This window comes from Saccostrea echinata, unplaced genomic scaffold, assembly GCF_033153115.1.
Source record: "Saccostrea echinata isolate AGI-Se365-2 ecotype Australia unplaced genomic scaffold, CSIRO_AGI_Sech_v1 ptg000041l, whole genome shotgun sequence".
NCBI classification, from domain to species: domain Eukaryota; kingdom Metazoa; phylum Mollusca; class Bivalvia; order Ostreida; family Ostreidae; genus Saccostrea; species Saccostrea echinata.
The window spans coordinates 1,708,537-1,736,339 of NW_026889790.1; the positions used below are offsets into that span (position 1 = coordinate 1,708,537).

Here is a 27,803-nt window from a genome sequence, read left to right on the forward strand (position 1 = left end):
CTTCATAAACAGGTTATCAAGGTCTGGTATTCAGTAACTAAAGCCTGGGAATTAACAAGGTCTGATATTCCTTCATTAACTAAAGCCTGGGAATTAACAAGGTCTGGTATACCTTCATGTACTAAAGCCTGGGAACAGGTTACCAAGGTCTGGTATTCCTTCAGTAACTTAAGTTTGGGAACAAGTTAACAAGGTCTGATATTCCTTCATATACTGAAGCCTTGGAATTAACAAGGTCTGGTATTCATTAACTAAAGCCTGGGAACAAATTAACAAGGTCTGGTATTGCTTCAAAATCTTGGGGTTGGGAACAGGTTAACAATTATATTCCTCCATATGGACATGTCAGATGAGTGATAAAGTGCTGAAATTTAAAGAAATATTTGAAAAGAAAGTAAGCACCAAGAAACTTGTGCAATCAACAAATGGAATGAATTAAAAAACAGGTTAACAATTATATTCCTCCATATGGACATGTCAGATGAGTGATAAAGTGCTGAAATTTAAAGAAATATTTGAAAAGAAAGTAAGCACCATGAAACTTGTGCAATCAACAAATGGAATGAATTAAAAAACAATGTTTTTTGAAAATTTGTTCTGATAACATTTTGTTGTAGGACTTCAGTTCAATATTCTCCACCTTGCTTCCCGGGGCTCGTGCGAAGTTGTCTCCCCCAGAAGGCCAGTCTGCTTTGGATGGGTTGGAGGTCCGGGTCGGGTTTGGTGATGTGTGGAAGGAGTCACTCAGTGAGCTTAGTGGGGGTCAAAGGTCAGTCATCTATATTTAAAGTACTGTATACATGGTTGTTTTTGGCCCTTGTTATTTTCACCCTTTCACACTTGCAAATTTCACCCTGTTTTAAATTTGCCCACGTAAAGTTTTAAAAGGCATATAATGATCTCTTGAATTTGTCTAGTTTTGAAATTGCACACTGACTATGAGGGCTAAAAGAGCAAAATAAAATGGGAGATGAAAATTTCCCCGTGTACATTGTACAGTGGTGACTAAACTTGTGGGGGGAATACATCTACGGATACAAACTTGAATATATGATGCATCGAGGGATGCTCAATACCAGACTTTTGGAATTATCAAAGCTGGATCATACATTTTCTGGGTCAATCCATTCTGAAGTAACTAAAATTCTACCCAGACCAAATTTGCATGTATGATGCATCTAGGAATGCACATTACTAAAATATTTGTTTTGTGTTTGTTAAGGAGAGCTATGTAATCTTTCATAACCTACAGTATGTTTGTATTATACATTTAAGATAAAAAAAATATTTATACTGGGATTTCTGTATATTTGTAGGTCTCTGATAGCACTGTCACTGATCCTTGCCATGCTGCTTTTTAAACCTGCCCCTCTCTATATCCTGGATGAAGTGGATGCTGCTTTAGACATATCGCACACACAGAATATTGGACAAATGATCAAATCACACTTCAAGCACTCACAGGTAAAGAGGGTTCAACTTCTGTTACTCTAGAGAAATACTGCCTACTATTTCTGCATTTAAGGATATGTGATCCTCAGCCAGGAAGGATAACTCTTAAAATTATTATTTTATTTAAAAAGTCTCAAAATGAAGCTTGAAATTGAGATCTTTTCGTGCAACAATTTTCATTTTATGCATCTTAAAATGATTCAAGGTTCTTTTAAGTCTTACAAACGGTCATGTAAAAAGTTGACATTTGTACCCCATAAAAGAAAAAAAATGAATTCATTTTTAGAGAAATCAAATTTCCTTTAGTCTAGCATTAGATACCACTGCTTATTAGCATGAAATGAAATCAGATGTGATATGTGATGTCTAGCAATGATAGCACAAGCTTTTTACACTATGTATTATATAACAATTGAAGTTAAAAGAAGAACTAAACTACTGTATAAGCATAAAAAAGATGCAATTTTCTCCAAATGCCTGGATACCTATATTTTTCTATCCTAAATTATATTTGTTGATCAATTTTAGATTAGAAAATGCATAGTTGGTGTTTTTATTCGCATTTCCTGAAAATATATTTGAAATATGATAATTTTCCCTATATCATATGATTAACTATAATGATGAATTTTGAAGAAATTCCATGGGTAAATCCACGTATTTATGTGAAATCAGAGACATTTTTTTGAGCATTTTCAATTACTTAAAAGCTGATTTGCAGAACCTGAGGATCGGACTACCTTAATTTGAGACAGTATCTAAAACAATTTGTATTAGGTAATGCATGTATGGTAATCATGTAATTACATGTAAATTATTTTTTGTTTTAGTTCATAGTGGTCTCTCTGAAGGATGGAATGTTTAACAATGCCAATGTATTGTATAAAACAAAGTTTGTGGATGGTGTTTCCACGGTAACACGTTATGTACAACACAGTAGAACAGGGGCGGGGGGTAGCAGCACAGCTGACAAGGAAAACAGTCAAACAGTAAAGAAAAAACAACAGACTGCCAAGCGTACCCGACTGGAATGACGAAGAAATCGCCCGTATCACAAGTGTATGGCACCACCAGAATTGTGTTCAAGTCCAAAACATAAGAATTGTTTCTGAGCATCAGGAATCTTTGAATATATTTTAATACATGTATATAGATCAATGACATTTGATATTTATATTATTAGTACATTTACCAATAAATTTAATACATGGGACTGAAAAATTTTTAATGGATCTTCTCAAATACATGTATGAATGCATATGTTAATTATTAGTAGTAAACTTGATGTTCACTACATGAGCTTGTTAACTTTTGTGAGTATTAAACCTAGCAACATGGTGCTCCTGTCATATTGTACATGTATGTACTAAACATTTGAGTATGTATATACCATATAGCTTTATTTTCTCCTTGACGGGATGCTAATTCTTATTTTAGCAATTTCATAGTAGTTTGCTTAAATTTTAACTGCTAAATTTGTACCTTTTGAACTCTAGATAGATTTCTTTGATCATTCTCTGTAGTTAAACGTAGTAGAGCTGGACAATTCTGCAATCAGTTATTCATGATTTGACCTCTTGATATCAATTGTTCTTGGGTGGGGGGACTTTCAAGAAGGGAGGAATGTGGCGTGTTAGGCAGGTTTGATGGCCGTTGTCAAAATAGCTCAATTGGTAGAGCACCTGACTGTTGATTCAGGGGCCCCCAATTCAAATCCTGCTCTGGTCTGTTGCATTTTTAGCTCACCTCAACGAAGTTGGCGGAGCTTATGTAATATCGTCGGTGTCGGCATCCCAGGTTAAAGTTTTTGGAGCAGATTTTTTTTTCAAGTACTTCTATGCCCTATATCAATCAGAGGTGCATGGAGGATGCCTCTAGTGTGTTTCATTGTACCAGTCAAGCAATTTCAGCTAAAGAATGTTTTTGGAGCAGGTTAGAGTTTTTGGAGCAAGTTAAAGTAACTACATATAAGTCCTATGTTGACCAAACTTGTATGGATGATATATCTAAGGGCTTGCTTTGGATGCTGGATCTGACCTACATTTTCCGGATGAGTGACCAGGGTAAAGATTTTTTTAGCAGATCTCATTTCCAAGTAACTATAAGTCCTATGTTGACCAAACTTGCATGCATGATACATCTAAGGGTGCACACTACTGGACTTGCTTCGGATGCTGGATCTGACCCACATTTTCTGGATGAATGATCAGGTTAAAGTCTTTGGAGCAGGTCCATTGTCAAGAAACTATAAAGCCTGTCTGAACCAAACTTGCATGGATGATGCATCAAGGGAGGAACACTTTCAATCTTGCTTGGGATGCTGGATTTGACCTACATTTTCTGGATAAGTGACTAAAGTTTTTTAGATAAGTCCATTCCTAAGTAACTGCAAGCCCTATCAGACCAAAATTGCATAAATGTTGCATCTAGGGATGCACACTAGTAGATTATTAGTTTAGTGTGGGACTTTGCCTTAAAGCTGAACACAACTCGTAAATAGGCATACGCCATTTTCAATACATGTATTACTATCTACGATATCAGCACCAGGGTATACTCTTCGCATTCGTTACATCTGACTGCTTTATTGTCCAGGGTATCGGCGTGGAATGGCGACCCGTGTTTGTGCTGGTTATCTTTCATTACCTTTTGTTTACATTTTATTGCAGTTGCGTGTATTTGTGTTTGTTTGTATACTGCACTGACCTGTGCAACTGTTGTAAGTCTGTTTAGTATCTTACTATCCTGCATTAGAAGTAAACAGTTATTTTTTGTCGCTACCGAGTGCTATATAGCACACGTCCATCTACAACGGTGACGATTGATTACACTGACCAGTGACTAAGTGAGCGGCTCTATATATAGGGGCCCTCAGATATAGCGAGAGTCCAATTGAATATGGCAGGCAAATTTCTTTTACGAATCGTGTTCAGCTTAAAGACAACAATCGTTGAGGTAAGCTCTGTAATCTCTGATTACTTATGTTTTTACATTGGTGCCACTTCATGTCCCGGAAGTGACAAACAGGTTAATGATCAATCTGCCAGGGAACTCTGAGGTAAGAGCCCAGTTTGATGTCTTGGGTTGAGCAGATCTTTAAAGAGGGAGGAGCTGGATGGGTTTGAGTGCCAGATTCCAGATAGCTCTATAGAGCACCTAAATAGTGATTCAGAGGGCCCACATTTAAATACTGGTCTCTTCTGTGGCATTTGTTACAATGCAAAGGGAAAGTGTGCATCTTGGTATATTTATTTGTAATTTTGTAAGTTGGATGCGTTTGCTGATGTCTGCCTTCAAGAAGGAAAACAGGATGATTGTCACCTCTACAACAGATTTGAGGTGTGATATATGTACTCTGTATATCCTTCAGTCAATTCCTTATGAAATGGTATCATTTACCCACACACCCTCTAGCATTCGTCAGTACGTACGGCAATTGTACGATAACATAAAATAATATTATAATTAAAAAAATAATTATTCGGATTTAAACACTGACCTAGTAGACTTTTAGTGTTCAAGATCTACTTCCGGTTAATTACGACGAAAAACATTCAATATTTTATCAAAGGTAGGTATATTCACAGGAGTTCGCAATTTTATCAATAAAGTCAATAAAAATCACTCGATTGACCAAGCCATGAGCTATGCATTTCGCTATGCTAACGCATAGCTCATGGCTTGGTCAATCGAGTGATTTTTATTGACTATTGATAAAATTGCGAACTCTTGTGGTATATCAGGGACCTATATATACTAGTATATAGGTCCCTGGGTATATTGACAATATTGTTATATTCCAGAAGCAAGAAAGCCTCTTTAGTTTCGATTACCGGTATGTTACAGAATGAATACAGGAATGTAATATTTTTCCATCAATTAATATAGGTGAAATTTTATTGATTTCATGGGCTTTTGAGTATGACGAAAAAAATCGCAGGCACATGACCATGGATTCTCTAGACCCCCACCCCCCTTTACAGTTGATAAAAAATACAAAAAAAAAATATTGTCAACAAAGAGGGAAACCCACTTCGAGGGAGATTTTTAAAGTAAAAACAGTATTAACCAAGAAGCACATCAGGGAGACGATTTACAAGCCTCTTCTGTTCTTACCCAGTTGTCCTAAATTCAGGATTTTTTCCCCCTCCCATATGCGTGCATTCAAATGTCAGAGGAAGTTGTATCTCAAAACCACAATTACCAATTTTTGGCCATTTATAATAATAATCATAGCACTCCCCAGCTTAATTGTTAAAAAATATATATCTACTATACTATAAACATGTTTATAGTATAGTAGATATATATTTTTAGCTCACCTGAGCTGAAAGCTCAAGTGAGCTTTTCTGATCACATTTTGTCCGGCGTCCGACTGTCTGTCTGTCCGTCTGTCTGTCTGTCTGTAAACTTTTCACATTTTCGACTTCTTCTCAAGAACCACAGGGCCAATTTCAACCAAACTTGCCACAAAGTATCCTTGGGTAAAGGGGATTCAAGTTTGTTCAAATGAAGGGCCACGCCCTCTTTCAAGGGGAGATAATTAGGAATTAGTGAAAAAATAATGGCATCATTTAAAAATCCATAGGGCCAGGAAAGATGAAACTCATGTGGAAGCATCCTCAGGTAATGTAGATTCAAGTTTATTCATATCATGACCTCCGGGGGTAGGGTGGGGCCACAATGGAGGATCAAAGTTTTACATAGAAATATATAGGAAAAATCTTCTTCTCAAGAACAGCAAAGCCATGATGAGTCATATTTATATGGAAGCATCCTCAGGTAGTGTAGATTCAAGTTTGTTCAAACCATGACCCCCGGGGGTAGGGCGGGGCCACAATGGGGGATCAAAGTTGTACATAGAAATTTATAGGAAAAATCTTTTTCTCAGGAACAGCAAAGCCCGGATTGTTTATATTTATATGGGAGCATCCACAGGTAGTGTAGATTTAAATTTATTCAAATCATGACCCCCGTGGGTAGGGTGGGGCCACAATGGAGGATCAAAGTTTTACATAGAAATGTATAGGAAAAATCTTTAAAAATCTTCTTCTCAGGAACAGCAAAGCCCTGATTGATCATATTTATGTGGAAGCATCCTCAGGTAGTGTAGATTCTATTTTGTTCAAATCATGACCCCTGTGGGTAGGATGGGGCCACAATGGAGGATCAAAGTCTTAAATAGAAATTTATAGGAAAATATCTTCTTCTGAAGAACTGCAAACCATGACGAGTCATTTTGATATGGAAGCATCCTCAGGTAGTGTAAATTCAATTTTGTTCAAATGATGACCCCCAGGGGTTGGGTGGGGCCCATTGGGGGATCGAAAGTTTAACATAAGAACATATAGAAAAAATATGTCTTCTCAAGAACAGGAAAGCTATGTTTAGTCATATTGATATGGAAGCATCCTCAGGTAGTGTAGATTTAAGTTTAAATGATGACCCCTGGGATAGGGAGGAGCCACCATGGGGGATAAAATTTTTACAAAGGAATATATGGGAAAATTTTTTTTAAATCTTCTCAGACAAGTACAACAAAGCCATTTGTTATATTGACATGGAAGCATCATCAGGTAGTTTAAAATTCAAGTCCCCCCCCCCCCCTCCCCGGGCAATCTTTTCAATACTGAACTGCTTTGTGCTTTTGCCTAGCCAATGTGCTTAGGTGAGCGATGTGGCCCATGGGCCTCTTGTTTAACAATTAAGCTTGGGAGTGCCTATGATAATAATCCACTTCTCTGTAAGAGAGTTGAATGGCAATGGAATACCCTTTTTTGGCTAAAATTGCAAGTTTCCTGAAATCAGTTAAAAATATACAAATTACATGCTGCTTATCCTTTGGTAAAAATTCATTTTGATCTATTTATAATAGTAATATTTACATGTACAATGGGATTAAAAGGTTTATATTTCATCAGCTTTCTTTTGGAAAAAAAAGGATAAGCAGAATTTAATACTAGTTTCCTAACATCCTATCAGTACCTGACAAAGGAAGAGTAAATTATATGACATACAGATTTGAAAATAGATTGAATGTCTCATTCAGTGTCTCTGTTCATCTCGATAATGGATGTCTGTTCATCTCTATACAGTGTATTTATTATTTAATCTCTGTTAAAAGATGTCTGTTCATCTCTATACAGTGTATTTATTATTTAATCTCTGTTAACAGATGTCTGTTCATCTCTTTATAGTGTATTTATTATTTAATCTCTGTTACAGATGAGATTGGAGGATGTCTGTTTGCTTTTGGTCATGGTTGTCATTGTCACAGAAATTGTGGAGAGCAGGAAACAGTACGAGTTTAAACAGTATACATACAGGAAAAAGAGAGATGTATGTCATTTATACTTAAAGGTGCAGTCAGGGATTTTCCACTGCTCCCATGTAGGGCTGAATTTAGGCCCCTCCCCAACTGCAAATACCCTCTCCCCCCCCCCCCCCCAAAATGTGTATTCAGTATATAATTAAATAAACAAGATCAAAATATGTATTAAACAAGCATGGCAGGGGCCAGGAATCAACAGAATGAAATAAAATAGAAGTCTGATTCTGGTGATGATTTGTTTATTGACATATGCTCACATTGATACTAAAACTGAATAATTAAATAAAAGATCAAACTTATTCATCATTCAATTTCATTTCTGGAGAATTGTTTGATATAATTTCCCAATTAGTGATAAATGACATTATCTTCCCAATTGAGTGGAAAATCTCATTTGATTTACTGAAACAGGAGAATAAGAATTAGAAAGTACCTGCCAAGGAGCGATCCACAACTTCAAAACAAACATATAACTGATAGCCTTGCTGTCTTTTTACCTGAAATCATTTGATAAAGCTTGGAAACTTTCAGCAGCAAGCTACTGGAGTTGATAAAATAATCAAATCCATTTAAATGGAGTTGTTTACATTATCTTTCATTTCTTTGATCTCTTTCCTTATATTCCAGTAATTTTTTCAGCTCATTTGAGCTGAAGGCTCAAGGTGGGCTAAAAAAATTTAAATGAATGCATCCTCAAGTAGTGTAGATTCAGCTTTGTGCAGATCATGACTCCCTGGGGTAGGGTGCGGCCACAATGGGTGATCAAAATTTTACATAGAAATAAATAGGAAAAATCTTTAAAAATCTTCTTCTCAAGAACAGCAAAGTCATGATTAGTCCAATTCATATGAATGCATCAGAAGATATTGTAGATTCAAATTTGTTCAAATTATGACCCCCAGGGGTAGGGTGTGACCACAATGGGCAGTGAAAAAAAAAATCTTCTAAAGAACAGCAAAGCCAAGACTAGTCACCTTTACATCAAAGCATCCTCAAGTAGTGTAGATTCAAGTTTGTTCAAATCATAACCCACAGGGCCTGGCTTGGGCCACAATATATACATAGGATTATATGAGAGGAGGGTAAAATCTGCTGCTGAAGAAAATCAGGGCCATACTGATTTAGGGAGAATTGTGGTCCATGGGGCTCTTGTAAAATTTGTCTCTCTTAACTTTCTTGCAAGCTCAGAGCAATCCACTTATTTCCTCCAGTCCCCTCCCTTGATCAAGTCCCCTCCCTTGATCAAGTGTTCACCTATTTCTTCCAGTCCCCTCCCTTGATCATGCATTCACTTTTCATTAGCTGTAGTTACAGGACCCATCTTTGGACAATTCTTTTTTTTTTGGGGGGGGGGGGTATAAAATTTAATTAGTTACTTTTTTGCATTATTCTGCTGAGTGAAGGGGAAAAAAACTTAGTTAACTTGTGAAGACAATAAAGCAGGTGTCTTATAAATTAAAAGATCCAAAAGTTTTTAAGTCTGGAAAATTGATTTTGTTTCCAAGTTTTAACTCTAAACAAAAAGATTACAAAAATTGTTATGCACTTTACTGAAATCAGATGCTTTCTCTATAGGACAGGAAGTACAAGAATGCTAAGGCTTTGTGTGAAACACGGCCAGAATGCTTGTCCAAGTTTGGAGCAGAGCAGACAGCCTGTGTAAGAAACTGTACCTCCAGTTTCTGTTATAAGCAGATCTATGCAGACGACCCAGTATGTATATATAAGAGAAAGATAAAAGATATATTTTGTACATCTTTATTCAGAATCACATCTGAACAAACAATAGCACTATAAATGAGTATTCATGTGATTTTAGTAACTTAAACAAAAAATTAAATAATCCTTAGTTAATAATATTGCATGTTTAAAAGCATCTTGTTGTATCTATGTTATGTATGGTGATGTTAGAGGTGGGTACCTGTTGTACTCCAGTGACTGAAGTGAGCACAATTTTATTTTAGCTGGAAGATGGTGAGATAGATGTGAGATTGAACTCATTTAAGGGATGTCTGTCCCAGGACAAGAATAACGAACACAAAGAAAAGCTCCCTGGAGAGGGTAATCTGGATCTAGGCATCGGATAGACAATTCACTTTCATCTTTGTCTAATAACATCAGACTAGTCTGAATAATTCTGTGAACAATTGTGTCACTTTATTGTCCTAACAAAGGGTGAATGTTTGAGTACTAAAACAATTTCAAGTCACTGTATTAAGGAGGCTTGGGGATCAACAAATTAACCATCAGATATAACTTATTTTTTTAGATATGATATCTTAAGCTGTCAACTATCATTTGGCAAACAAAAATTTCATACATTTTAGTTTTAAAATTTGATAATTTTTGTATATCTTTATATGGAGCTCTTCTTCTAAAGGAGATCAATATAGTCTGAAAATGGCCACAACCACCCAGCCCTCTTAAAATATGCACAAAATAAAGGATTATTGTAGCATTACACTATACCTCTTGTACTGCAGTATAATAACTATTTACTTTCATATTAATAGGAACATCCTGTACATGATTTTTTTTCATTCCAATTTCATAATTTTCATTATTAGATTCACGAGGAATAAAAGAAAATTTCAAATAAAATCTTAATGTTTGAACAATACTTAACATTCAGAGCTGAACAGCTAGTACGTGTATATGTTGTGGATGTGCTCAATTTGCATATTGTCAAATATGTATGTTTTTCTCCAAGATATTGTGTATTGATGTTATCATGAGATTTGTTTAAGTAATGTAATATGAAAAGAATGGAGATGGGGTAGGAAGAAGAATTGATTTGATCTCAATAAATTAATGAAAAATAAAATTTGATTGTGAATTCTAAATATGAAGTGTTTCTTACTCAGAAAATATCAGTGCCCTGCTTAAGGAAAGCAGTTTATTTGTGATGTCAAGAAAATTTTGTAGCAATATACTAATTTGTGATATGACCTTTGGTTCTTTCACCTCAGAATCAATAAGTTGCAGACTTGAATCCAGTTTATGCCATACATGAACCCATGACCTTGATCTTTTACTATTGGCCACAAAATCAGTAGGGGTCTTTCTTACATTAGAAAGAGTCATAATCTTAAGTTTTATTGCAAAATCTCAAAAAGAGCTAACAGTTAATATCTGAAAGTCATTTTATGCAATATATATTTCTGACCTTGACCTTTGCCCTCAAAATCAATAGGGGTCTTCTTTAAGTCATAGGGATTTATATTTCATTGCAAAAGCTAAAGGATTTTAAGATATATTCTTCAGAAACATAAGAGTTACAGACAGAAGGAAGGAAAGACCCAAATTAATACTGCCCACTTTAAGTGAGGGATAAAAATTTGATGAATGTTACATGTACTCTAAGCATTTTGAATGTAACAAACTAGGTACACTTATATTAATTATGCAAAGCCTTTGACTACACTATATCTTTGATACAAAGACAAAATGTGAAATATACAAAAATTGTCGAATTATAGAAAACATTCTAATTTTGCATCCCTAACCAAAAATCTACTTAATATCCTTGTCCCAAGCATAGCACACAGAATCACTAAAAACAAAGACTCCTTTAGAACAAGTTTATCAGCAGTACCTAACAGAAATATGTTTTATATACATGTACTTGAATGATTTTTTCATACGACAGGCCTAATTTAAATTTTTCCAAGATGTAAACAACTTTTCTATTATTTTCATTTTTTATGGGAATTATGTAAAGAACTCTTGCTATATGCATGAGACTTTTTTAACACAGTTGAATTCATGTAAAGACAATGATAAATGTATATGATTTATATCTTAATGCTACAATAGCTATTTGGTAAAAGAGGCTGGCTGATATTATGGTCTGTACCCTGCATTAATCACACATTACCATGATTTCAAACTGTATTAATATTATACATCCACACAAAATCTAAATATAATACTTGTACATTCAATCTCATAATCTACTACTGTAACAACAATTTAATAAAGCAAGTCAATAGATCATAATCCTTAGGCACATTTAAAGAAAGACAAAAAAGCACCATTTTACCATGCACTACAACCTACATAAAAAATATGACAATGGCAACATATCTGAAGTTTAAAAGTCATTTAGCATTCACAATGGAATATAATTAAAGCTTGACATATCCAAGTTAAGGAATGTTATTGACCTGAGCTAAGTTGTCCGGCAGTCTATGAAGGTTAAGATTATGTTATTGGCCAGACCAAAGATGTTCGGTGGTCTATGAAGGTTAAGGCTAGTACAGTACTCTGTAATTAGGGTGTGGTTACTGAGTATTGACAAGCCTCCTAAGTAATGATATGCTGATCATCAGACTCTGGTCAGTGGAGAAGACTTGTGTACTCTGTCGGGCTGCCTGATTTACTTCTGAAAGAAAATAAAATCCATCAGCATTTACTGCTAACAATTCAAAATTTAGAAATAGGAATTATTGTTGTTAACAATCTATCCATTTTCTGTAAAATGATAATACCTTTTTCATGTGATCAAGAAAATGCACCAAGAATCAGTGTCTATTGAAATGTTAATTCAGATGCAACAGTTTGTTACAAACTAGAACTTCCTTAATGGAACAAATATGCTGTTGATTAAAGGTTGTAAAACTTCTTGATTTGAGCAACTTCTTTGTGACAAGTATGAAAGTGACCTTGACAGGTTTAGTGTTAAAAAGCCATGGTCATAAGAACATTGAATTTCTGAACCACGTTACAATAAACAATGTGAAACCAAAAATGGCTAAGAATCAAGACAGGCATCTTGATCATAAGTCATTGTTGTGCCACATATGACCTTCAACATAAAGTTATGACTAATAATTTATCATCTGGAAGACTTTCAGAATATAACACACTAAATTATCTGACCTTGACTTTTCCTAAATGACTTTTGTTTAGAGTCATGACATATTCTATGATCATTATAAATCCTGAGGGTAGGTATGATCTAAACTTGTTACATTAGAAAACCTTGACCTTGCCATCTCAACTTCTCAGGCATCCTTTGTGCCTAGTATAACCACCTGATATTACTCAGCTTCAAAGTTATGGCCTAGGCAAGATTTTTTGAACTGAAGCTTGTGACCTTGTACCAATTGCTCTCGGTCAGGGTCAGGACAAGCAACCTTAGTCTCAGGTATAATCTTTTAATGTTTCTACATTTTGTAGTTGTAGCTAGATTAATAATTTAATTTTGTTCTGCAGCCTAAACCTTATCCAAATAACCTTGGTACAGAGCTATCACAAATATCTGGTCATGAGCTTTCATGAGTTTCTGTCCAGACAAAAAACTTTTCCTATTTCTGCCATCTCAGAAATTGTGCTGTGAAAACTTACAAGAATTCTTTAGGTGTTGTTATTAAATCCCCATGTTGCTTTGGCAACAAAATGATGTCTATCCCCTTTCTCCAACTATATCACAGAAAATAACCCTAATGATAAAAAATTGTTTCGGTATCAATTTTACTGACTTTTTACAACAGAAACAGCAAAGCAGAGACAATACACCACAGGAGCATGTTCGATCCTCCCCTCTGTACAGCTCGGAGTCTGGTGAATCCTCACACTCATCAATAAACTCAAACAACTCACTCTTAGGGAAGCCCTGCTCATAGTACTCCTATAAAAATGTCAAACAGTTCATTCTTTGAGGATTAGAAAATAAACAGTACTACTATAAAAATATCAAACTGTTCACTCTTCAAGATTACAAAATAATCTTTTTTTCTTTTTTAGAATTCTTGGTCAACTTTTTTTAGCAATTCCCTTACCTTGATGGTTTCATATGTGTCGAGGATAACAGCAATAAAGAGATTCAGGACAGCATAAATAAACAGTGACACAAATAAATACAGGTATATCCTACTGTAGTACCACACTAAGGTGTCCTCTGTCACAGTCGCAGAAAATGTCACAAACATATCATCACCATTCACCAATGAAAACAGACACTCAGAGGTTGTACTTAAGTGCCGGAACTGTAAATAAACATAGTATCAACATGATCAAAATATAAGTACCGGTAAAAAAGTATTATTTTAATGAGAAAGAAGTCTAACAACATCTTGCAAACCCAGTCAATATCAACTGTATTGGTAATAAAAGATTCAAAATTGGTCCTAAATTGCTGCCTTCACTTACTTTGATGTGATAAGGTCCCAGCACGGCCCAGCCACAAAACATAAATCCAAGATACAGCATCATTGTAGTTACCAGAAACCTCATCATGTCCGGGAAAGCTTTCTTTAACACCACAGTCAGAATCTGTTCTCAGAAGACACAAAATAATGCAGTGAAAAACAACACACATAAATAAGTATTGATATCAAACACTTTCAAACACTGGCATGCTTTAGATACTTTGAAATGCTGATTCATAAGTTTTAATTCTTTCCAAGAGACATTAATAATTCGAGGCTCATAATTTCCAGAAGTTCTTTTCAGTAGGATTGATCATCAAACAATGTAGTCAAATCAAAGCTGGCCAGTAGCATTAGTTCAAAATAATCATAGTTAAGACTAATTGATTACATGCAACCATGTTTTATATTGTTAAAGTCAATACAATTATCAAAAAGAAAATATACTTACATTAAAAGTTTTGAAGAAGCCTATGTATCTAATTACTCCCATCCACACCAGCAAACTTCCAGTTCCAAGCATTAGTGCACAAAGGTCATAGTTTTCTGATGAACTCTGGGCATGCTGAAAAGTGGTACAGCAACATGTAAACTAAACTGACAGGGCAGCAGTTACAGCCCTTGTATGAATTTTGCTTAATTTTTGTAGGCATACTATTTACTTTCCATGCTAGTAAAATACACCGTACCTCTTAGAAAAATGAAGTTTTCATTATAGTCACCAAGTGTGAATTACATCTGCTGGTGAAATTGTAATTAAATCACAAACTGCTCTTAGTGAATGAAAACAACTACTTGCCTGATTTAGATTCTGTTTCTCTTTTTTTTTTTTTGGGGGGGGGGGGTTAAATAGACTTAGCTTGTTATAGTTGATCCTATTTATTTAACATTTATACACTAAAATAAAAGACTTCCTTTTTATATTGAAAATATTGAATATGGATTCATATAAGAATAAATATAATGATTTTCAGGTGACTGGAAATACATGTATTTCATCAAACCTTAATGAAAATAGTGCAGCAATGTGAATTTCTTTTTAAAAGCATTTCTCTTATGGGGAATGAACTAATCATTGAATCATTGTTTTTTATTTTGTCGGGTAGAGGAGGGGAATGTATACATGTAATTGTTTTGCTTGGGGAAATAAAAACATAAAGGAATGCAGACTAGGCTCTGTGTTAAGCTGTCCTAAAGGATTTGTTTGAATTAGTGAGTATCATTTAAAGGAGAGAGGATATGGGAAGTAGAGGGGGTGATTAAACAGCTGTGGGGAGAAGGAGCATTTTTGAGAATTACCGTCTTTGGGTCATAATCTATTGGCAGGTCATCAAAATTTGGGGCAAGGTCCTTTGATTCAAAAACAAGTATTTTAGATAATTTTAAACAAGGAATTTATACAGACACTTATGAGTAATAAGCTAGGTTATGCTACCTACCCTCCTCTCTAGCTGAATTTTGAAGGAAGATCCAACCACTGTCAGAATGTCGTTAATCACAATCAAAACATACCAAAGGTTAACAAACTCAAACTTGTCGTAGAAACTCAGATCCTTCCTGTAGCGGGTCTTAAAGAACTGCACTGTTTCCTGTAATCATAACAAAAATTATCACTAGAAAATGAAAACAACTTAACATGCATACATAGTTGTGCTTTTGTTCTCCACGATTTCTCTTTATTGTTACTAGAGCTTCTGATATACTGTACATGTAATGTGAAAAACACTGTTACATGTGAAAAACAATTTACATGTGAAAAACAGTTTTATATATGAAAAACACTGTTATATGTGAAAAACACTGCACATGTGATAAACTAGAGCTGTCCTACCAGGCCTGATACCCTCCGTAGAAGCACAAATAAAAAGATACTTCTTCTTAAGCATCCCCAGAAGCACCAATTCCAGTATACCCCCCCCCCCCCTCCAAATCAATATGGGGGTCAAAAAAACTAATTATTTATAATAACTTTCATACAGATGTCATTAAATTCAAAATTGAGCCCTTTGACTCACCACTCTGAGTTTGTGAGTTCTGTACAGAGACCTTATACAGAGGAACGAGGAGAAAACACTGACAAGGATGACGAAAATATCAAACAACATCTGTCCCAGCTTATCAGCCTGGTCATCAGCTGTATAACAGAGGAGAACATTATCAAACAACAGCTGAATAAGAAACGGAGGAGGGCATCAATACACGGAAACAGTCTTATCTTCTAAAGACAAGATAATGATATTATTTATAACTGTCAAACTGTCTGAAAGTTAAAAAATTCAATAGACAGTCTGCCAATTAAAAAATGCGAGTAAGTATTCAGACATTCTTACACATATTTTTAAATTTTCCACTGCACTTAAATTCATCCAGTGAAGAGAAAAGATCAACAACCATCTGTCCATCCTTATTACTGTCATCAAACACAATCTGTTAATAAATGTTTAGACTGTTGTCAAACACAATATGTCAATAAATGTTTAGACTGTCATCAAACACAATCTGTCAATAAATGTTTAGAGTTAGACATATTTTTTTATAAACTTTTATAAAGTGAAATATGGAGATAACAAACAGTACAATGAACAGTATACCGTGGAGCCTTGTTAATTTAGACACCAATATTCCAGATGCTTCATCCTTTGGGAACAGAATTAACATTTATATCTATCAAATATAAGGAACATAAGAGTCCAGATTAACAAGGCTTGACTGTACTCTTGATAAAAATGGAATCGTTAATCATTCAATGATATTTTTCCAGTATATGCATCATACTTTTGAATAAAACAAAGAGAAATAAAATTCAAATATTTTCTTGGATTTAAATGGATGTTTCAGTTATCTGGACGATTTGACAAGCACCAAGAATAGGGAGGCTTGACTGTATACACGTTGCACAAATTCTAAGAAAGGAAGATCAATATCTACTGAAATGTTTTCTCAACTGACTTGATTACATCCCTTTCAAACTTGAAAGTGCAATATTATTCCGCAATAAATCATGAACTTCATCGAAAAATTATCAGATCAGAAAAACATATAAAACTTGTAAAGAAGAATTTTTAAATGTGACTTTAGAATGTAATACATATTAAGACTATATCATTGTGACGTCTTCTGCAAATCTACATGTTGTGTATTGCCTAAAATACATGTAGCTTACAAAATGTCTATTTTTATAGCTAAAGGGGCTGTATGTTCCACAGACCTCCCTATACACTTACATTCCCTGAAGTTACTGTTAAAGCAATTAAATCGACAACAGATTTTGCTATTTATAATTCATAAAATGAATTAATACATGTTGCAAGCAAAATCATAAATTATTAAAGGATATTTGTTATCCAGTGAACGCTCTAATTGTCTGCAATTCTTGGCAATCAATACACAAGTAAACAAAGAAGTTGACCCTTTGGTGTTAACGGAACAGCCAAATCACAACATGGTGACCTAATTTGTTTTTTCTATAGAGGAAACAATCAGCCATATTTTAGAGCTGTAAGTAGAATAGAAATAAAGTCCTTGTTGTCTTGGATGATGCAGGATAACCTCCTTGGTCGCCAAATGTTGTTTGAAATATAAAAGCCTCAGCTTTTCTATTTCAAAAAAACATTTCTCGACTGAGGAGGTTATCCTGCAACATCCATAAAAATGCAAACCTTATTTCTTATATATATCAGTAAAAGTTGCCCTTACCCTGCCATTGATTTTGAAACATTCCGGTTCATGACTCTTCCTCTCCAGAGCTAGTCGAATGGACCTCAGGCGGAACTTAAGAGTGATTAAAAGAATTCTGAAATTGTACAATTTAATCATTCATTAAAGTGACAGAATTCAAGATTCAGCTTAAGTAGAAAGGAGAGTTTTTAAGTATGTGGACAAATGATTGTTCAACTATTGTATTATATTCATCAGTACAAGTAGTTGAGAGGAGGGGGGCATGGCTAAACTACTTTATGTATATTATATAATGGTTTTATCAAAAATCTTAATTTTAATATTCATGCCATATCATGAACATTCTATGAACAAAGTTTCAAGCAAACTAGTGGCAAACTTCAATATCTTAATTGAACCTTAAACACCTTGAAGGTTTTTTGTAAGTCTGACGAATGTTTGATGCTTAAAGAATTTCAAACGTAAATCAACTACCTATCAAAATACAAGGTTCTGTTCTGTTTTTTCAGAATGGCAAGAAGATCATATTGAAGTTCTGTACTGTTTGTTGCTTCATTATATACAGGTACTGGCTGAAGATCAAAACAAACTACAAAAGAAATCAAGAAATAACAAATATTAGTGACTGGACAGTAGGTTGTAACATTCACAGTCATCTAAATGATGTTTCATGTGTGCAATATGTGATGATGCGATAGAACAGAAGCCTCAAAATTGAACCTTTATGAGAGAAACAAACTGATGAAAAAAAATGTATTTTAAGATCCCGTTCTTCAGGCTCTTACATGTCACAAAGCCTTGTTACTTTAAAGAAACAAGCTAATTCAGGGAATGTGTGTCCCTCACTTAAGGAAAAGGGTGGAAGACTTGAAAAAAATGCAGAAAGAGAAAGAAAAAGGTCAACCTTGCCCTTTTAGCTTTTGGCCTTAAAAAAGAAATTCATGACCTTAAGTTTCTTTCCAAAGAGAGAGAACTGAAAACATCATCTGAAAATTATGTATGCAATATATGAATGTTTGACCTTGGTCTTTGACCTTTTGATCTCAAACTCAATTTTTTTTTTCAAATCTTATTGACTAAAGGAATAAAACTTCATTGCAAAACCTCAAGTAGAAATAAAGTTATCACCTGGAAACCATTTTATGTAAGATATAAACTTTTGACCTAGACCTTTTGACTAAAACTCAGTAAAGTTCTTTAAATCATTGGGACTTATAATACATGTAATAAAAGATTTCATGAAAAAGCTCAAGGAAAACTAAGTTATCAACTGGAAACCATTTTTTGCAATGTATGAATTTCTGACCTTGACCTTAAAATCAGTAGGGTTCTCGTTTACATCATTTGATTTTACTGAAAAAGCTGTGAAAAAATTTGTCCTCTGGAAAAAAAAAATTATTTTGCAATATATGAATTTCTGACCTTAACCTTTGACCTTCTGACCTCAAAATCACAAAGGGTCTTTTTTAAGACATTGAGAGTTATATGAAAATTCATTGAAAAAGCTCAAAGAAAACTTAATTTATCATCTTGAATCCATTTCTAAATGTATGGTTTCCTGACCTGAACCTTTTATCTTTTGACCTCAAAATCAATGGAGTTTTTCTTTAGGCCATAGGGAGTTGTAATATAAAATAAATTTCATTGTAAAAGCTCAAACACTTTGAAATATTGTCCAGTAACAGAAGTGTTACACAGACAGAATGACAGATAGACAGATGGGACAGACAGACCCAAATTAATATCCCCCACTTGCAGTGTAAGAGAGGGACAAAAAAAAAAACAAGAAAGAATTCTAAGATTACAATTTGAAAGCTCACATTAATGAATGGTTATCTATAAGTGAAAGCAAAGTCTTGCACCAAATGAATGGGCTTAAAGTTACTTTAGAATAGACTTGCTTTTAAAGTTCTAAAATACGAAAGTTACTTTTGAATAGACTTAATGTTAAAACTTTAACTGGGACATCCACACTGATGCCAGGGGCATAGCAAAGGCTCCTATAAACTTCACTGAGGGAAGGTAAAAACCATTCACTATAAATATCTTATTTCGTCTCACATATTTAAAAGCAAGAAATTTTCCAAGAAGACCAAAGATTGTTAAAAACAATTGTCGATATAATGTACCTGTACATTGTATATAAAGAATACCTGTGGTGACCTTGGGATCAAATACATAGGTGTCATTGTCATACACCTTTCCCTCCCTGTACTCCTCCACACACATGCTGAGGTATTTTGTTCTGTTGGCAAATCTAAGTGATCCAAGGGTCAATTCCTCAGTACGGTTGAACTGTAAATTAGGACAGACATATTTGAGATTTTAATTTTGATAGCAAAATGTGCATGCATACTCCCTAGTTAACTTTTACGGATCACGATTGAGTGTTAATTTATATATTACATCAGAACACAAGTTACAATTTTATAGAAGTCTTTAAAAGTTACTGTATGTGTACTTAAAAAAGCAGGCTTCATATTTTAGCGGCTTTAGCGCAGACAACGATGCGCTAATTCATGAATACAGCTAATAAATCATTTATAAGTACAATATACAGCAGGGACATATATAGCACAAATTCATGATTTCGCCAACAATTCCACTCCCAGTAATTGCGCTAAATTTTAAATACGCCAATTCATGTACACATACAGTATCCATTTCAAAATATGGTAATTGTTCTGACAAAAATTTAATCTTGAAATATCCAAATATTACCTGTTTCATAGCAAAATTGATATGATCTATAAGGTCGTTTGCTTTGTAGATGGCATATTTTCCTGTGGCTGGGGGGTAAGGCATCGTCTCAAAGCTGGGATCCCATTTAAGCAGGTACATGTGTTTCATGGCAATATTGTTCAACTCCACATACTCAACAAATAAGGCTCTCTCATACCCAAACATTATCAGCTGTAAAACAACATTTTCTTGTAAATTCCTTTGAAGTATGTTTTGTTTCAATGTAAGTTAATTTTCATTTTGTATTCAAAATACAGGTTTCTTTACAATCTAAAAAAAAAGAAAGATTTCAAAAGCAAACAGGTTGGGATAACACCACTGAAGTTGCTTATTATTATGCATTTAGATGTGGCGTGTGTTAATATAATATTTATCAGCAGTTTAACTAATTTAATTTTTTTAGTATGCCTAGCCTCTCAAATAGTCACAAATCCTACACTGATCAAATTTCCTTGAATGTACTTTGATAAAAATATTTCCTACCTGAGCTGTTACAAGAAAAACTTTAAAAATCTGTAGAACAAGTTTCCAGGGACACTTTCTTTTAGCTTTAAATTTTTCATGTGGTCCCATGAAATGAAATTTCAGTTTCCTTCTCAAGCGATCCTCCATATATGGAGTATAAAATGATGCCACTCTCTTCAAAGATTTCTTTGGTGTAGGGCCTTCTGTTGTCTGCCCAGCAGTATTGTCAATGTCATTTGGGAGAGTGTTGGTGCTCGCCATATGAGTTAGCTCTAAATTATAGTGTAATCCGCAAAATTACATGCTCTGATCAATTCAGTCTGTAGTTAAAACAATTGTCAATATATATCATTGAATAAAATTATCATTACCTGTAGGAGGTGCAAGAAATTTAACAAAAAAGGTGTTTGCTGTTATCTTGTCAGACTGAAACTTGATTTTGTTCAAAAGTTAAGATAAACGTGTGTATATTCAATTGTTACCGTTTATTCTTCCAGTTGGCCGATGTAAATTAATGGTTTGTAGACCAGTACGTGATTGATGCCCGTTTCTGCGATCTGACACCTTGGAATTATCTTCCTTGGATTCTAATTCCTTGTTGTTGTCTGCCATTCAATCATTTTCATGGTCATCGAAATGAAAGTCAGCTGACATTGCCATAGGTCAGTCTTCACAAAAGTCGTAAAATTAAACAAAAATGTTAGAATGCTAAAAAGATATACGATTGGTACAAAAATGGAATATCAAAGCTAATCTCATATGAACGCAAGGTAAAAAATATAAAGGTACTATACATGCTATATAAAGAGCAGTCGTAAACATGTTCAGCGTTCGTAATATATTTCGTAAAATATTTATTCATCATCTTGATCATTTATGTGAATGTGAATCACTTTCATATTTGTGATAGCGAAAAATCCTACATAAAAAATGTACGAAACTTGAATTTGATATTTCTAATCTCCTAAGAAAAAAACTTTAGATCTTTAATCGACTAAAATCACACTCGATTTAACAAAAATCTTTGAAAATTTCTACTTTTGCTTTGTCAGAGCAGGCAGAAGTTTACCTAACCTGCTTACAGATTCAAATTCAAAAGATGTCAGAACCTGATGAATTAAGTAAGTTTTTTTTACATACAATTTACAATCCCCCAACAAATATTTTCTTAAAATTCAAGGGGTTTTAATAAGTAATATCACATGTTTCTAATCAGAATGCACAAATAATTTTTACGAATTTAATAAAATCTCTGTGCTTATGAAGAATTAATTAAATTGTGATTGATCAGATTGTTCGATTTGTAACAAAAGAACGTTTTCATCCCCACCGCTGGCCTCTCCAATTCTTACTAACATGATTAAGGTTGATAAATTATGTTTGGACTTGAATGCATACACGTGATAATGTTTAAACCCAAATGCTGCTCATTGCTCATCAAAAAATGCACAAAATAATGTACAAAAATAATGACAGAAGAATCGTATTTACTAGTCAGGTCCAGTACAATCAGTACATTTAGCTATGTAGCTTAAATTACCTACCGTAGCTTTATTTACCTACCTCAGGTAGCTTTATTTAGCTATTTCAAGGCAACTTTTCATAATTTTGCTTTTTATTTTAAAAAGACAAAAAGTCGCAAGTAAATGTCTACTAATATTTATGCTACATATTATTTAAAAAGCAATCTAAAGCAAAGATAGTTTTAACATTGCTGCGTTTGAACACTTTTAAGGAAAATATGTACAGTATTTCCATTGTTTGAGTAGCTGTAGACACCTTGTGTGTGATGAGGTGTGGATAAGCATGATTACTTCACATTGTGCTCATGTTAACCAAAACTAGTTTTCTTTATTATTTCACTCAAGAAGTAACTGTCAGGTCACAAATCAACTGTTGTATATAGCCCCAAAACTTTTAGAACTTTGATTGCAATTGCGCAGAAAAAGACACATCTCCAAGAGTGATTTTTACATGAATTGTTTTCAGATGAGTTCAAATTTGAAAATTATCACTGCATCAAAGTGTAATTTTCTGCACTTTCTGGGAAAAATGCTAATTTAAGAAATAAGCTTGATTTAGTAGCTAAATAAAGCTACTTCAGGTAGGTAAATAAAGCTACTTCAGGTAGGTAAATAAAGCTATGTAGGTAATTCAAGCTACGTAGCTTAATCTAGTGATTGTACATGTACCAGACCTGCAAGTGTATTCCAAATTAACAAATGCAGTGTTTGAAACTCACGGTGGAATTTAAGCTAGACATGCAGGGCTGACTGCCAGTGAAAGTTGTCAGCCCTGCAAAAATTCTACTAGCCCAAGAATATAAAAGTTTTATATGAATTTGTTTTAAGCGATAATGTGATTGGGGCACAATCACCATAACTTCCATCCCGAATCTATAGGCAGTCAAATTCTACCCCTTTGCTTGTTACACTTAGCTTCCGATACTATTAGTTGATTTGAGAGATATTTATCAAATATATGAATTTTAATTTATGGCAAATTTTAAGACATCCAGCCGGGCCTTGATACGTGCAAATCTGTTGGTCTGCGGCAAAATTTGCGCGTGTCGGGTGGACAGTTATTTCAAACACTGACAAATGTACCACAGCATTTAGTGTTAATATCTTATTGCAAGCATCTTTCGCACTTTTAGAATATCAATATTCACAACAATTTTTACAAAGATGTAGTACAGTGTAAAAATCACTGTCCCAAGTCAATTTAATTTTTCTCATGATACTAAAGCTTTTCTCTGTTAGGATGGACAATAATTATGATCAAGCAGAGCAAGTAAGTTATTGATTATGCAGCTCTGTTAAGGCTGCATAAAGGGGGCGGGGCCTAATTTATACGGGAAATGTCTACTGTGACATCACAGAAATATAGCAATTCCTCACAACAATAGAAAATGAAATAATTTGCAGTTTTAAGCTGCATAAGAGTGATAAACTACATCAAAACTTACCATTGCATTCATTTTTGTCGCTAGTTAAATCCCACACAGCAAGATATAAACAAGTTATTGATCGCAATGCACTTGTCGACATGACGTCATCATGGTAAAATTTGATGTATTTTATGTGCAGTGAGAGGTAGATCAAGTAATTTAACCACAGTGGAAAATGCATTTTATTATTAAACAGAATATTATTTGCAAATCTTAGGTAGACCATTGATACAAATCTGAAACCTTTGTTTAGTGCCATTATTTAAAAACTAGAGAGAAAATGTATTGAATTAATTCTACCATGTTTTTCTGTACTGGGTGTGTATGTTTCACTCCAAGGTGCCTCATTAAATCGCCTTTTCGCAAGGACATACACCTAATACTGTGGAATCATTTAAATTCGTGGGGGTCAATGTTCGTGGGCAAGCAAAATTTTATTGGTTCGTGGGGATGTAATTCCGTGGGCAGCTTGTTTATTTGGTAGATTTAATTAATCAGTACGTTGACAAAAATATTGTTCGTGGGGATGTAAATTCGTGGGTAAGGGTGACCCACGAAATCCACGAACATTGATCCCCCACGAACAATGATGATTCCACAGTAGATCTTGACCATTTTTTAAATATGCATAACGGAAACATTCCTTAACTTGAAAAGTGCTGCTGCTTTCCTGAAATCGAGAGCATTACTAAATAAATAAATAAAATACATGGTAAAGGTCACACATATTTCGACTAGAGCCAAATAACTTGAAATTTAAACTAATAAAATGTGAATTCTATTTAAAGCAGCAGCACTTTTCATAAACTGCAAGTTATATAGATACAATTTATTACTGATATTTTTAATTATAACTAGGGTATGCCCTTGTGATATTGAAATTTGTTGATGACCTACATACAGTACACATTAAATGCATTTATCATGTGACTATCAAATACTGTGACCAAACCAAAATTCCGTTCAGAGCGGGGTTTACTATGTTATTTCAATTAATATAAAAGTCATGTGATAATATACTAGCTTTACAAAAATAAATTCAGTTTAAAAAGGTATGTATTTATGCACGTTTATATTCCGTTGATTTCTTCGTAGTACGCCTTAACAGTCCTGCGTACATTTTGTGTCATTGTCACCAGAGTTGCTTCAATTTATATCATCTTCTCTTTGACACATTTTTCTACTGACAAAATTACAAGTTGGTATAATTTAAAAAAAAACCTTATAAAAACAATTCAACCAAAGAGAAGTTTTGATATATTTTAAATACAATGTAATTATCACAGGAAATATTTAACTCCGTCAATCATGATGTTTTGTTTACATTAACCAAGTACTGTAAGTCACACATCAAAGAGATTTTGGGTGTTGACAGAGCGAGAATTCAAGAAAAATGTAGGTTTGTAGTAAAAAGCTCAAAATACAGGATAATTTTCATTTACCGTGAATTTTGGTGTCCTAGAATTTTCTTTGTTCTCATGTGTCAATTGTTTTTACCATTGCTTTTGGGCTTGGCCTTTCATTTTGCTGGCTATAAAATGATCAGATTATCAACCCAACTTACCTGATTCTCAGAACATTTGAATCTTTGATGACTACTTCAAGATTTTGAATTGAATTGATTTATATAATTACTGATACACAGCTCAAGCTACATGTAGTAGTGTACAGTGCCAGGTAGTTTATTTTAGCATAAAGTATAATAATTATTTCTTAGCCTGTGGAAAAGGAATGTTATAGTAACAGATTTAAAAATCCAAACACAGAAAAAAATGAACTGGGTCTTTGTACAGTTGTGTGTAAGACAACTACACTGTGTACATGTTTTTAGGTCTTGTGGAGAGAGTATTTCTGAGAATAGGATCCTCTGAGTCTGATGAACAACTAGAGAGTTGCCTCGATAGATTTCTCCCTGCTGTTTTACTCAAACTCAACAGCACAGATGAGGCTGTACGGAAAAAGGTAAAATCTGATACATTACAGAATTGGCCATGTCATTGTGTCAGAGGTTGAGTTATATTTGGTTTTATGAAAATAAAATGAAGAACATGGATCAAGGTCAAGGATACATTGGAATTGTAAAGCTTGAGATTTTTTGAGTGACCCTATAGCAATGTGTAGATATTTCCTTTGCATATTTGGTAAATTTTGAAATATCTGTTGTACACCTGTGCTTCTGGGAAGTCTTTTAATGATGTTGAAGATAAGAAATTTAAATTATTGTCTTAAGGGTAAATGATATGAGGAGCAGTGAGAGCATTGTCTATGTTTCAGGTTATGGAATTATTGGTCCATGTCAATAAGAGATTAAAGAGTCGTCCTAAGGTTCTCCTGCCAGTGGAACAACTGATCAATCAATACACAGATCCACAGGCCACATCTATCATCACAGTGAGTGTATATATATATATATATATATATATAGAAAGCACAAATGAATGAAATGTAATGAAATCATTTTTTATTTATAAAGGGATGGGGCGGAAGTGGGTATCCTGATAAAAGTGAATTTCTTTGTGCTTTCTATATTAATATTTCTTCACTTAGGGCAGTTATATTAGTTTAAGAGTTGTTGTAAAATGTGCTTTATAAATAAAAATTAATTTCATTACAACGTGTATTGGTAACGATCCTCTAATAAAACTAATGTCCAAATAACTGTATCTCACTTCCATTCTCAATGACCGTGTAGTGTAGGACAGCGCCGTGAGAATTCCATTGGCATCAAAAGCAAGTTTTTTGACTTGCCTAGATAGCCGAGCGGTCTAGTGCGTTGTTCCTACACTGCTAGGAGACAGATTCCGTAGGTCGAGAGTTCAACCCCGGGCTGGGGTGGAAGTGGGTATCCTTATAAAAGTGAATTTCTTTGTGCTTTCTATATTAATATTTCTTCACTTAGGGCAGTTATATTAGTTTAAGAGTTGTTGTAAAATGTGCTTTATATATATATATATATATATATATATATATATATATATATATATATATATATATATATATATATATATATATATATATATATATATATATATATATATATATATATGTAACTGATTAATCAATACAAAGATCCACAGGCCACATCAATAATCATATTTGAGTTTTCAGAAAGAGCTAGGGTGTATAACTTGTTCATTTCATATTTTCTTTTAAAAGGAAAAAAAAATCAGTTAGAGCCAAAGTTGACTTCTCATATGATGTAAAAACCCAAACAGTGTTAAGTATGTGATAAATAAATATACAGTAAAACATGCTTATAGCAAACACGCTTATAATAAATTGATGCTTACAGCAAAGTGATTTTCATTCCCTGTGAGTTTAAAATATATTGTAAACTTAACGGATATAATGAATAATGCTTCCAAAGAAACAAAATTGTCCATCCCTGGCACTTCTCCATGTAGATCCATAAAGATCCATATACAAAGAGAACACAAAAAGATGTTTTTTAAACAGTTTTTTTTTCAAATATGTCATCATTAAAGCAGATAAAATACTTGTAGCTTGATCCCTATATTTTTGGAAGTACTGGTATTATAATGCTTTGAAATTATTGAAAAATTATTCATTTAAACAAAGGAAATTCTACAGTAAACCTAGCTCTTGTTCTTCAAGCGTCCTTTGTGTGTGATCGATAACAGTTCTAATTTGACACAGATGTTATGACATGTATTTACATATGAACAGTTGAAAAAGTCTCAGTGTCTTGCACAAAGAGGCTAAAAATTACACTTAGTTCACTTTTTCCTGTACAATTTTCAAGCACAGAACACTTGTGCATTATTTTCTCAATCTCTTGAATGGTAGAGACAGTTAAATAGATGAAAATTCGCTTCTCACTTTTGATATAAACATATAAGATTATGTGTCAAGTTGTTCTTTTTTCCCCTATTTTTACAGAATTTTTCCATAATTTACATAAGGATGGGTTATCCCAGACTGACTCCTGAAAAACAAGCAGAGTTAGTTCCCTTACTTCTGAAATGTCTTGAAGGCAAACCCAAATCACAACAGGACAGGTAAACAGGCTTTG

At 33.9% G+C, this 27,803-nt stretch overlaps 3 protein-coding genes across 3 annotated transcripts in view; 2 read left to right on the forward strand and 1 right to left on the reverse strand.

Annotated features, from left to right (window-relative positions):
- LOC133200720 (structural maintenance of chromosomes protein 2-like) overlaps positions 1–10,626 on the forward strand; it is a 26,950-nt gene extending 16,324 nt beyond the window's left edge. Inside the window, exons 22-29 of the mRNA XM_061336498.1 lie at positions 618–769; positions 1,317–1,464; positions 2,283–2,309; positions 2,342–2,373; position 2,469; positions 7,678–7,791; positions 9,359–9,496; positions 9,748–10,626. Of these exons, the coding sequence (XP_061192482.1) occupies positions 618–769; positions 1,317–1,464; positions 2,283–2,309; positions 2,342–2,373; position 2,469; positions 7,678–7,791; positions 9,359–9,496; positions 9,748–9,870 (735 nt within the window). The 3' untranslated portion in view covers positions 9,871–10,626. The remainder of the gene's footprint in view (positions 1–617; positions 770–1,316; positions 1,465–2,282; positions 2,310–2,341; positions 2,374–2,468; positions 2,470–7,677; positions 7,792–9,358; positions 9,497–9,747) is intronic.
- Positions 10,195–21,473, reverse strand: LOC133200719 (mucolipin-3-like). The gene is made up of 14 exons (XM_061336497.1): positions 21,303–21,473; positions 20,839–21,092; positions 20,335–20,526; positions 19,767–19,908; positions 18,088–18,202; positions 17,632–17,728; positions 16,266–16,362; positions 15,951–16,069; positions 15,375–15,524; positions 14,387–14,500; positions 13,937–14,059; positions 13,567–13,773; positions 13,267–13,415; positions 10,195–12,167 (listed from the first exon to the last, which is right to left on the reverse strand). The coding sequence occupies exons 1-14, from the start codon at positions 21,430–21,432 to the stop codon at positions 12,122–12,124; spliced, it is 1,935 nt and encodes a 644-aa protein (XP_061192481.1). The 5' UTR covers positions 21,433–21,473; the 3' UTR covers positions 10,195–12,121.
- Positions 21,474–21,854: 381 nt separating this feature from the next.
- Positions 21,855–27,803, forward strand: part of LOC133200721 (proteasome adapter and scaffold protein ECM29-like) — a 31,801-nt gene continuing 25,852 nt past the window's right edge. Inside the window, exons 1-4 of the mRNA XM_061336499.1 lie at positions 21,855–21,941; positions 25,602–25,732; positions 26,045–26,161; positions 27,671–27,789. Coding sequence (XP_061192483.1) covers positions 21,920–21,941; positions 25,602–25,732; positions 26,045–26,161; positions 27,671–27,789 — 389 coding nt within the window. The 5' untranslated portion in view covers positions 21,855–21,919. The remainder of the gene's footprint in view (positions 21,942–25,601; positions 25,733–26,044; positions 26,162–27,670; positions 27,790–27,803) is intronic.

What these genes read in the sequence shown, in the direction of transcription:
- LOC133200719 (XM_061336497.1), bottom strand. Translation starts at nt 21,432, where the DNA reads ATGGCAGACAACAACAAGGAATTAGAATCCAAGGAAGATAATTCCAAG. An exon ending in TGATCCCAAGGTCACCACAG is followed by an intron (nt 18,203 to 19,766) that starts GTATTCTTTATA and finishes TTTCTTTTGTAG; the next exon opens with TTTGTTTTGATCTTCAGCCA. An exon ending in AAATTCAGCTAGAGAGGAGG is followed by an intron (nt 14,501 to 15,374) that starts GTAGGTAGCATA and finishes ACCACTTTTCAG; the next exon opens with CATGCCCAGAGTTCATCAGA.